The sequence below is a fragment of the Callorhinus ursinus genome, unplaced genomic scaffold (genome assembly GCF_003265705.2).
Source record: "Callorhinus ursinus isolate GAN/ISIS: 27379988/994484 unplaced genomic scaffold, GSC_fseal_2.0 scaffold102, whole genome shotgun sequence".
Lineage (NCBI taxonomy): Eukaryota > Metazoa > Chordata > Mammalia > Carnivora > Otariidae > Callorhinus > Callorhinus ursinus.
In genome coordinates this window covers 495,305-507,535 of record NW_027397164.1, presented here as the reverse complement: position 1 = coordinate 507,535, position 12,231 = coordinate 495,305, and the positions used below count along the sequence as shown (strand labels likewise).

Here is a 12,231-nt window from a genome sequence, read left to right as displayed (position 1 = left end):
GGTTTACGGGCACTCCCTCATCGGAGGAGCCAGGCATCACCGGTCGGCGCTGAAGCGGGACCCTAAATTTGCATACACCGCTGATCAAACCTTGCCTTTCTTCCCCAGCTCAAGAATCTCCCGCCCGAATTCATCCGTTATTGATTTGGAAGCTGACAGATAAGCCTCTTAATTTTGAGGAGTCTTCCCTAAACACTTGCGAATTTTTACACGTAGCAGCCTAAGTCACACTTCCTCCCACTTCTAAGCTTGCTTTATCTCCCTCCTTCCGTTTTCTTGCTTTCCAAAACCTCGCTGGGCAGGTAAACCGTGAGGTAGTAGCTGGGTTGGTATGGGAAGAGGAGGGGCACACACCCACGACAAAATTTGGAATAATCCTCTCGAGAAACACACACACAAAATAGAAACCTCAGCTGTTCTAGGCGAAGTCCTGCCTAGAGGCAGAGTTGGGGTGGGAGGATACTGTTGAGTGGCTCCCCAGTTCCTTCCTACCTCAAGCAACTTTGTTCTTGGAGAGTTTTCTGATGGGTGGATGAAAATGAGAATGTAAATATGGTTCTTCTTGGAAAGAGATTAATTTCACTAATTAAAAAGCTGTGGGGAAGGGAAGCTGGATATAAATGTCATCTCACTCCCTTGCTAAATGTTTTCCAATTGCCCCAAGGAGAAAGCCTACATTTTCTAGGTCTTTCAAAGTTTGCTCAGGCTCTAGCAAGACAACCTTTACCAGCCTACCCCCACAACTCCATTTCATAGTATTTCTGAACTACTTTATGTTCCGTGAAATCACCAAGCTCTCTCTCCTTTTAGAGATTTTGCTTGTCCTTTAGGTCTCAGATTTTTTCTCTTCCTCCAAGAAGCTTTTCCTAACAGTACGTGGCAGTCATATATATGAAAACCTATAATCACAATGCCATATAAAAAGTGGAGCGGCAGTTACATATGATTTGTTATGAGGGTCAGACTTGAAAGTTATCCAAAAAAACACAACTAAGAGGGAGCGGTATATTTATTCCTATTACAATGATTGTACTAATATACGCCCAACATTAGGAAGTTGATGTCTCCTGCAGGGCAAGGAAACACTTTTGAACTGTGTTCAGGTTAAGTAGCACCAGCGCTGGCCCTTTGCCTCCCTCTGGACTAGAGAAAGGTCAGCCTATTGTTACTATGTGAGGCTCCAGATTTTCTGTGGGGGGAGGGGCGGAGTAGGTGGATCAGGGATGGAAATTGGTGATGACAGGGCTTGAAAATGCATCTTGCATGTTAAAACTTTCGTATATCTGATGGACACTAAGGGGGGAGGGCCCAAACTCCTGCCCCAAGGCCACCTTTGTCACTACTTCTGCTTCTCATTCCTGCCCTTTGCCTGGCTTTCTAGAGAGGGCAGGATGGGAGATGGGAAGGCATCTCGAGTTCCAAGGGTGATGGGTGATCATGGAGTAACTACCATTTATTAAAGACCTACTGCATGCCACATCATCTCACTTCACCACCTAACTCCTCTAGAAGGCATTATTTAATACAGCAGAGCAGTAAATAGCACCGTCTTTGGAAACAGGTAGAACGAATTCTTTCTGGTTGTGCGACCCCAGCCAAGTTTAGTCTAAGACTTTAGTTTCTTCATCTGTAAAATGAAGGTGTTGATTCCTACACCAAAAGATTGTTGGGTGTTCAGTAAGTAATAATACAGAAGAAATAAAGATGCAGGATCAGGTTTAGTAATTTGCTCAACGTCATAGAACTTAGTAAGTGGCAGACCTGGGATTCCGATCCCAGTTTAGCTAATCCTATAGGCAGTGTTCTTTCCACTACCACTTTGTAACTGGGTATAATAATTTTGGGCAAGTTTCCTTAAGTCCTCTGGTCCTCAGATTCCTCATATATAAAATACAGAGTTCATTCATTAAACTCTTCTGTCAAGGTGTGCTCATATGGAGACTGCAGCTCCCGCCTCCTTCCCCTTCTCATTCCACGTAGGTCATTTATCTTTAATTTCTGAAATGGAGTCTGCAAGCACCTTACCAAGCGGGCCCAGATGCACAAACACTCATTCAGATTCCCCTTTATTTCCTCTTCTTTCCTTTTCCACCTAGGCTCCCGCCCCACCCAGCGCCAGGCCACGCCCTGGCGTGTGACGTCAGCACGCCTCGTGCGTCGCGTCGCGGCGCTCACTGGGGGCCCGGCTTTCGCCCGCTGCTGCCGCCGCCGCCGCCGGCCGCGGCTGCTCTCCCAAGATGGCGGCTCCTCCGGGCGAGTACTTCAGCGTTGGGAGCCAGGTGTCGTGCCGGACGTGCCAGGAGCAGCGGCTGCAGGGCGAGGTGGTAGCCTTCGACTACCAGTCCAAAATGCTGGCTTTAAGTATCCTTCGCTGCGCGGAGCCCGAGGCCGGGCCGGCGTGTATGTGCGGTGGTGGGGGGGGTGGGGGACGACGGCGGCGGCTGGGGCCCTCTCCGGGCCTAGGGGCGACCGGCTACCGCGGCGCCCGGAGCGCGTGCGCACGGGCCTGAGCTCCCCTCCCCCTCTTCGCGTGTCCCTTGGTCCGCTTAGGGGACCCTGTCTCCCACCCCTTATGGGGAGCTGGGCCCCGAGCGAGGGTCAGTGGGTGGAGGGGGGCTTGACACGCGGATGCCTTTTCAGGGAAACGCTATGAGAGGGGACACAGTGATCGGGAGAGAGGGTGGTCGTGGGAGGGGGCTGGTGGATTGGAGCCCGGATGGAAGGGGGGCGGGTAGAATCATGTGGGGAGGGGGTGTGCAGAGTAAGGAACTGCTAGTAGCGCAAGGGTATGGAGTTCAAGAGGGGGTGTCTTCTGGTGGGATTCGGTCCAAGGAAGGGCGGTGGGGTGGTGCCCAAATGGGCCTTGCTTGCTTTGGGGGAGAGTAACTGCAGGACAGAGTTTGTATCTGAAATGGGGATAGGGGCTTGTTTTGCTGGTGAGTGTGTGTGCGTGGTGCTCTTGGGGGCGGGGAGTATTGAATTAGCTTTCTCAGTCATTTGAAAATTGCTGTTTTGAGAATGTTTGCGTTGGAAACCTGGTCCAGATAGAAGACTACGTTTTTTTCAGGGTCTCAGGTAAGCTTGTGTGGGTTACAGGTGAAAGAGTAAGTTATCTCCTCCTGCTCAGCCCAGCACATGGAGTCCTGACTTTTCCTTAGTAGTTCCCTCCCCTTTTGGAAGTGTCGGTGTTAAACAGAATAGAAAAGAAGGCCTGCTTCTTTGGGGTGGAAATGATTTCTGAATTACTCCAGGAAACTCAGTCTTGGAAACAAAATATGATTGCCATAAATGTGCCACCCACCCCTTCCCCTTTCTGAGCCACAGGTGGGTTTATTTTTTTATTTTTTCGAGTAATCCTTTATGGCATCTTTCAAAAGGAAGTTTCCTACTGAGTGCTGCATTTGAGTGTCAAGTATACCACTAGTTGTAGATGTCTAGCTTAGGAAGATGTCCTCTGAAACTACAGCAGGAACCGTTGCCTTTTTTTTGTAAAATACAAAAACTCAGATCTGGGCCAAATAGACCTTTTACATTAGTGGTTTAATTGGAAGGGTTTTGGCATGAAGAATTACTTTACTTTTAATTGGCATATATTATGCTCTTGATAAATAGTTGGAGGACGGGTGAGTGATAGAAAGAAAGAAAGAATGAATGAATGTATAAATATATAAATAAATGGGTTATCTAGCTGGGTTCACCTGGAGTGAGCCTCCTTTCCAGTGCTATAGTTTCCTCCTCTGCAGAATGGGAAATCTGAAATCTAAAAAAGTGAAAAGAGCAGTATATAGATGAAAGGAGTATTATACCAAGAACAGAAAGTACTGCCACTCCTGTGTGGTTCCTTAGGGCCAAGACAAACTATATATACGGCGTTAACACTGCATTATGCCTCCATACAACCAGTAGAGAGGTGACAGAAACCCTTTCTGAGGCTTCCAATTTTGGGTGGTATTTGGCTTTGAAAAGCTTGAGATCTTTTGGTTCTAGGGTTTTGAGCGGGCGGAAGGTGATAGGCAGAGATTTCCTGAGGAGAGCTGTGATTCTTGTGAGGCTCCCCCCTCTTGATCGTGGCACACCTGTTAACACCAGCCTGTGTGAATTGTGTTTTCCATGCCCCTTTTGGGATGTGTCAGTGCTCTGTTTGCCCCTATTTTCCTTAACTTTATTTTTTCACCAGAATGTCCCTCTTCCAGTGGAAAGCCCAACCATGCAGACATCTTGCTCATAAACTTACAGTATGTTTCAGAAGTGGAAATAATTAATGACCGAACAGAAACCCCTCCTCCCCTAGCTTCACTCAATGTTAGTAAGGTAAGGACTTGAGGGCAGTTCTGGCTCTCCAAAATGGTGGGGGAAAATTGAGACTCATTGACTCTTGGTGATACATATATTGTCCATTGTTTTTCATTTTTTCATTGACTTAAAATTGTTTGTTCTGACACCTTTTTGGAAAACCTGTCAGTTTAGGTTTTCTCTTTATTCCTGGATATCTTCAGAAGACTTAAGAAACCTTTTAATGCCCAAATAGAGAAATAAAGTTGCGAGCTTGCTTTTGTCCTTTGTGAAAGAGGACTTTTTTTTTTTTTTTTTAAACTGGAGTCCATGCGTGAACTTCAGTATTGGTGGGGTTGGGTAGGGGTGTTGCCCGTGAATCTCCTGAAATTGTGTGTGTGCACACATGAATAGACGTGGTTTTGGTGAACATATGGAGTATTTTGCAGATCTCTGATTCATGACCTACAAAAATTTGGAAAACTACTGCCTTAGAGCTACATTTGTGTCTTTGTATTTTTGAGGTCTGACAGAATTAGAGGCTTAGGATATTTTAATCTTGGACGTACATGTTGATAATCTGGGAGCCTCCAAATCACTTTGACTCTTTAGTTCTATGAGTGAAAGTTCATGTATAATAATAACAATAATAATACCATCCCATGCCCTGGAGTCTTTGCTGTCCTGTGCTTTGAACACTCTTTCTTCCAGAATGTCTGGAGCCGCATCCTTCAGGACTTAGTTAATGGCACCTCTTCCAAGAAGTCTTCTCTGATCACCCAGGCTAAAGTAATTTGCTCCCATTACTCTCTCTTACAGTACCTTATCCTTTAGAGTTAAAGTGACATAGCATTTATAGTCCAACTTAGGACATTTTTGAGAGTAAAGCAGAGTGCTTTTGTTTTACACTGGGACAAGTATAGATCAGTGTGTCCTGGGCACATTGGAACTTAAGGTTACCCTATTCGTAGCCTGTTTATAATTGTGTTATCATTTGTTTGCTTTTCTATCTCACCAAACTTTGTGAGGATGGAAACCATACTTGTTTTGTTCATGGCTGAATATGCAGAGCCTTGCACAGAATAAGTGCTTAATATTTTTTGAATGAATATTAGACCTTCGATTTTAGTAGCAGCTGCCTTAAGTCTCTTGAATTAGTGTGGTGGAGGTATTTCCCTCTGGAGGAGTCTTGTAATAACGTATATTCTCTTGCTTCTCTCGGGAATGTGGTATGTTGGCTACAATTCAGCAAAGCAAGGAAACACTTAGGCAGCTGAAACAGTAGAGGGTAACTGAGGCTGGCAGAATATAGTTACCTCCTATCTGGAGGTCCCTTCTTTTCAGATTCCAGGGAGATGCCACTTGTTTTTTAGTGATGGCTGAAGACAGATTCGGAACGGTGTTGGGTTTCATATTAAAGGCTGTTGCATATAGAATGTCCCATTCTTAGAAATCTATAGATTTTTGAAACCCTGGCTTAGGTACCTCCTACTAGAATGTAGGAGCTCTTGGAGTGGTTGTCTTTTTTTTTTTTTTTTTTTTTTTTTGGCTGAAGAGATTTTAAAAGATTCAAGTGAAATAGTTTATTCCTGGTATATTGAAGAGAAAACACAGTTACTTTTAGTGTTTATAGGGTATGAAAGTTTGTTAACTAAATAACTGGATCTTCAGTGAGTAGTAGAGGAAAGATTATCTGAAAGAGGGATGGTTTTCTGAAATGTAAAGGACTAAGTTTCTGTTCTTTTTTTTTTTTTAGATTTTTATTTATTTATTGAGAGAGAGAGAGTGATAGAGAGCATGAGAGGGAAGAGGGTCAGAGAGAGAAGCAGACTTCCTGCTGAGCAGGGAGCCCGATGCGGGACTTGATCCTGGGACTCCAGGATCATGACCTGAGCTGAAGGCAGTTGCCCAAACAACTGAGCCACCCAGGCGCCCCCTAAGTTTCTGTTCTTGGAACCAATATGTGCCACCATTTAGTTGAGAGGAATTGGATTATTAGGGGTGGGACAGTTAAGCGGGAGCTGTTAAAAGGTAATTTACTTATGTTTGACCTCAAATATATATAGTTCTTGGTTTTTGAGTTTGCAGCGTATTTTTGTCTTTAGGGTTTTGCTTTCTGCTGGTCAGTTTTAGATTATTAGTATTGTTGTAAACTAGTTGTTTACCCACTCTTTCAAGAAAGCAGGAATCAATAGGTTAGGGAAGACTGGAAATTTTTACTTTTTTTTTGTGGCCTGCTTGCCAAGTCTTGAAAAAGGTTTGCTGGGAAGAGGAGTCAGAAATTAGGTTGGAGGGCTATCTCTGGACTTCATTTATTCGCTCTTTCATTTGCAGACATGTTTAGGAGTAAAATTAAGGTTGGAGGGCTATCTCTGGACTTCATTTATTCGCTCTTTCATTTGCAGACATGTTTAGGGGTAAGCTATACTGGCTTTCCCATATTTGAGGATGCTTTGTGATTGCTCCCTGGAATCGGTTAGACTTAGAAGAGCCTGCTGCACTGTTAGTGGAAACTTAATCTGGGCAGGTGTTTACATATTGCTTGAATGACCTGAAAAGTTCATCCCATTGAAGAGCATGGACTGGGTTTTTTTTTTTTTTTTAAGATTATTTATTTATTTATTTGAGAGAGAGAATGAGAGCATGAGAGGGAAGAGGGTCAGAGGGAGAAGCAGACTCCCTGCTGAGCAGGGAGCCTGATGCGGGACTCGATCCCGGGACTCCAGGATCACGACCTGAGCCGAAGGCAGCCGCCCAACCAACTGAGCCACCCAGGCGCCCCTGGACTGGGTTTTTTTTAAGATGGAGGATTGTTTAAGTATGTTAGAAGGGAACTGAAGTGCTCAGAGATCCCTGGAAGAAAACTGTTGCTGCTCACAGTCTTGGGGAGCATCACCTGTGTGCTCCACTTCCAGTAGGAAGATACCGTCACATGTTGGCTCATGTTGCTGATATAGTAAGTGCTTTGTTTAATTAATCCTGTTGATATAAATTGGATATTTGTTTACTCTGACCCAGCAGGAAATGGAAGAGAAGGACTTTTAAAGAAAATACTTAATTCCAGCCCAACTAGAGAAGGTACGAACTAGCAGTTCTTAGAGATGAGCCCATTTTGCTTTCCGTTTACAGTTCACTGCAGGCTTAGAAGTCCTGTGTCTGTCCACAGCTGTGGGATGTGAGGGGCAGCTTGGAAGAGGACAGTGGGGTTGCTGAAGGTGGAAGTTACGAGTATCATTTGATCTTCTCCACAGTACCATTGTACCCTGTTAAAGTGTTCTGAATTTCCTGACTCTAAGACAGAAGCATTTCAATAAAAGTACAAAAGCACATCAAAGCCAGTCATAAGTGAGGTTCAAGTTACTCACCCTGTGGCTTATTAGTTTATTCTGTCATGAGGAAGGTTTAAATATTGCTTTAGGACAAGAAGAACCCTAGGGTCCACGTGGCAGAATGAAGTATGGTGTTTCTTCTTAACAAGTTCCTTTGAACTGACTCTGCATCTGGTTCTCTGGGAATGAGGATTACCCATGGGTTGGTAGTGTTCTCAGGAGATGATTTGGGACATGTCAACATGAACAAGCTTCTCTCCTGTGTAGCATTATAAAACATTTCCTGAAATCTATTTTGTGCAAGGTTTTGTGGTAAGCTCTGCTGGGGACCACATTTTACATTTGTCTTGTGCTTTACAGTTTACAAAGAGCTTTGACACCTCTCATTCCATTCTCACAGTCACACCATGTGATCTTTAGAGTGTATTCTTTTCCTTTCTGTTTAATAGGTGAGAAGACAGGCTTATTAGTTTTAAGTGACTTGTTCTGGGTTATATGGCTGGTAGTGTGGGAACTAATGTTTTTATGTGCCACTCTGAACTAGCAACTGGTAGACATCTCATTTAATTCTAACAGTTCTTATGGTGTGGGTACCATCAGCATTTCATAGGAGGGTAAACTGAGGGTCAGAGAGAATGAGTCACTAGCTCAAGATCATGCAACTACTAAGTAATAGAGCTGGGATTTGAACTCAGGTCTGATATTTTAACTGCAAAGTCCCATGTTAGTAATATTTCTATGTAGAGAAACCTCTGTATTATGTGGTCAGGAGCATTGTGGTCTAGTAGAAAAAGCAGGAATCAAGCAGGTAAGTCTTTAAAGTCACTTCTCTGCCTCTTAACCTTACTAAGCATCAGTTTCCTCACTGTAAAAATGGGATAATGTTAGTACCTATCTCATAGAGTTGTTATGGGGATTAGGTCAGTTGACTAGAATTGGCAGATGTTAGTTCTGTTCTTCTGCATTAGCTATGTGTAGCCAGCTGATGTTCCTTGAATAGGCATAGGGGCAAGGTGGGGGGAAGGGGGGCATTATGACTGAGGGAAGGCAGCCAAGAATATGCATGCTATTACTATGTCAGTCTCTCCTGGCTTTGGACGGACATTCGTTCAGTTATCCAAACTTGCCAGACCCATATTGGGGAAAATCAAAATTGTATTGAATACCATTAATATGTAATTGAGTTAAATGTTTTTAAGAGATCTCTTCTTGGTGACCAGAATTAACTTGAACATTGAGAGCAATGTTATCAGGTGGCGTAGTTAAGTGAACACTTGGCTGAGTACTGGAGTTTAGAGTGAGCAGTCACAGAACCTAGGAGGCTGTGCTTTCAACTTCTGAGATCCTTAGGGAAGAACTCATGGACAGAGCCAAGGCAAGTGTATGTATTTGTTGAGATAAATGCATCCAGTGCATTGACTGAGATGTAAGTCGTCCTCACTTTGCTGAGTCGGAGAAGACTTTCTTAAAGAGATATTTGTGTGGGACTTGTTGTGGGGGGAGGTGGGAAAAGTGTGGGGGGAGGTGGGAAAAGTGACAAAGCATAGAAAATTGAAATCCACATATAAGGCATCCACCTCCCTTGCCAAACCACGGACTAATTTGTCAGCCTCTTTTATCCATTATTACCCATTTAGATCTTACTAACAAGCAGTGAATTATCAAATGCAACCAGGAAGAAGAGATTCAAAAGGCTTATCATTAGCCCCTGCTAATGAAGAAGGAGTTGGCAGCCTTTGGATAAAAAGGGTATTTGGAGATTGGGTGGGGTGGTAGGGGGCGGTTCTGGTAAGGCTGAGAAAACGGAAGAGTCACAGAGTTCAGTTTAAAAAAAAAAAAATTGTTCACCTTTAGGTATGATGTCACATTGAGGGAAGAGCTGACTTTTTGTTTTGTGTTCTCCCAATTTCAAAGCTAAAGTTTAGCATAACCATAGACTTTCCAGTGATTTGAGCGTTAATTCTCCAGTATGAGTAAACTCCTGGAGTAGTTAATAGCTGCGGCATTGTGGCCTTTGTTCATGGATCTATCTTGTTAGGTGGGCCTTTGACCATATCGTGACCCTAATGTGTTGAGGTATGGAGTTATCACCAAGTAGAATCAGATGGCCTGGCCACACTGTTTGGCTATGTGTATATTGGTAGGCGTTCATATTATGTATAAATGTGGGAAGGGAAACGACTACTTTTCTAGAGAAAGCAAGACTTTTTTGTCAGATAAAATTTTTCTAGCTTCTAGAAGCTGTATATAACCTATTGGCTCACTTGATTAGAGTATATTGTAAAGGCTCCAGTACCGGATTAGAGTCCACCAGTGTTGTGCACCTGGCTGTGAGCAGACACAGCTGTTTGCTTATGATAGTGTCATGAAGGTATAGGTTGGGGGTGAAAAGAAAGAGCCCATTACTACCGTGTGACGGGACATGTTAAGTAGTGAGTGGTATCAGATAAAGTTAGCAAGGTAGAATGACTGACTGCCATTTTACTTATTTTGTTAAAAAGATTTATTTATTTATTTTAGAGGGAGAGCACATGGGGGGGAGGAGCGGAAGGAGAGGGAGAGGGAATCTCAAGCAGACTTCCGCTGAGTGGGGAGCCTGACATAGTCTTGATCCCAGGACCCTGAGATCATGACCTGAACTGAAATTAAGAGTCGGTTGCTTAACTGACTGAGTCACTCAGGGGCCCCAGTTGACTGCCATTTAATTTAATTTAATTTAATTTTATTATTATTTTTAAAGATTTTATTTATTTATTTGACAGAGACAGCGAGAGAGGGAACGGAACATAAGCAGGGGGAATGGGAGAGGGAGAAGCAGACTTCCTGCTGAGCAGGGAGCCTGATCCGGGGCCAATCCCAGGACTCTGGGGTCATGACCCAAGCCGAAGTCAGACACTTAACCGACTGAGCCACCCCGGTGCCCCTTGGCTTAGGTCTTGATCTCAGGGTCGTGAGTTCAAAACCTGCATTGGGCTCCGCACTCACCGGGGAGTCTACTTAAAAAAATCACTAGCCTTTTGAAGGATGTCACATTCAGTGGCATTCAAACTTTAGGGTCAAACTGTCAGAGCCATAGTGGGGGATGCAGTGTCCGGGCTAGGGCTCATGACTCATTTCAGGCTATAGTGCATGGCAGCCAGCCGATCCCGTGAGCCTTCATTAGGTTAAAGGTTTGGTTCCGAAGGGGGCTTTCTTGACATCACGGGGTGTGGAGACAATTGCTGTGCCTGAGTTACTGGCTGAGGTGGGCCATCTGTGTGTTATTGAAGCCACCTCTGTGCTCTGACATGGAGGTGATTTAAAATGAGGACTTTACTGGTGGGTCGGTGGTGGTATCGCTTCTGCTGTTAAGGGGCATTCTAACTGTTAGTCTTCCTGCTACAAAACAGGCTTGTGGGGAAAAGGGTGATGCAGTCAAGTTCTAGCATTGGAATTTTGAGACTAGCTTAGGTAAATACCGGAAACTACCCTGGAGAGTCCAGCAAATTGTACCTGAAGTGGAAAATGAAAGGATCTGCACACTGTGTCAGAAGCTAACAAACAGTGTGTGTGGTAGAATGTGGGGAGTTTGAAGAACTGGGTTCTTTCAACAGCTGGGCTGTTAATGAATTGTGTGACTGTGTGTTAGTCACTTACTGGAACTGAGAACTGTTCTGTGAAATTCTAATGGTCGAGGTTTCTTTTCCTTTTGTCCTCCTTTCCTCTCACTACCCCTCCCTTCCAGGTGCTGGGGTTGTTAGATTAAGACTGCCTTTGCCCTCAAGAATCTCATGTTTGTTGGCAGTGGTGAAGGAGGGCAGCATTTTTAACTAGTGCTGACAGTATGGCAGGATCAGTGTTAGTGGAGGTGTGAGCAAGTTGCTATGGGAGCATAGAGCAGGGGCCAGCAAACTTTCTCTGTGAAACAGGGCCAGATAGTAAATGTTTTAGGTTTGTGGGATATCCATTCTTTGTCACAACTACTCCACTTTGCCTTTGCAGCAAAAGCAGCCATAGATGATATATAAACAAATGGGTGTGGTCTTTCCAATATAGCATAACTAAAACAGGTGGTTGGCTGAATTTGGCCCACTGGCTGTAGTTTGCCAACCCTTGGCATAGAGTAGTAAACATTTTAGGGAAGTCTTTTCTGATGTAATAGTGGAGTAGGGTCTTGAAGAATAAATAATTAGATAAAAGGAAGGAAGTTAAATGGCATCAAGCTAATTTGGAAGGTGCTCAGTTTGTCCATCTGCAATTTAGAATCTTTTGCTCTTCTGTCAGTAAGCTAACCTGGAGGTTATTCTTGGAGGGAGGGCATGGACTAGTTACATGCCAATATTGATATTAGGTGCTGTACATGCTTACTGAATTCCAACAATAACCCTTCAGGATGGGCCCCAGATGACTGAATTGAGGCTCTGGAGAGGTTATGCATTGTGCTCGGGTTCATGCAGCTAGTGTGTGGTAGGCAAGAGTTTGAGCCAGAATCTCTTGTTGAGGCAGTAAGGGGGTGTGGCTCTTCTCTTTTACTTTGTTTTCTCTCTTTTCGGAGCCCAGGAAACAGGGCATGGCTCACTATCACTGAATAAAATCAACTTTTTTTTTTTTTTTTTTTTTTTAAGAGAATGAGAAGTGCACGGGCCTCCCT

General features: G+C 44.1%; 2 protein-coding genes across 2 annotated transcripts in view; both read left to right on the top strand.

Moving 5' to 3' along the window:
* Positions 1-2,154: 2,154 nt before the first annotated feature.
* LSM12 (LSM12 homolog) overlaps positions 2,155-12,231 on the top strand; it is a 21,822-nt gene continuing 11,745 nt past the window's right edge. Inside the window, exons 1-2 of the mRNA XM_025861894.2 lie at positions 2,155-2,361; positions 4,178-4,311. Of these exons, the coding sequence (XP_025717679.1) occupies positions 2,238-2,361; positions 4,178-4,311 (258 nt within the window). The 5' untranslated portion in view covers positions 2,155-2,237. The remainder of the gene's footprint in view (positions 2,362-4,177; positions 4,312-12,231) is intronic.
* Positions 4,178-12,231, top strand: part of PYY (peptide YY) — a 76,289-nt gene continuing 68,235 nt past the window's right edge. The window contains exon 1 of the mRNA XM_073889193.1: positions 4,178-4,311. Within this exon, the coding sequence (XP_073745294.1) occupies positions 4,301-4,311 (11 nt within the window). The 5' untranslated portion in view covers positions 4,178-4,300. The remainder of the gene's footprint in view (positions 4,312-12,231) is intronic.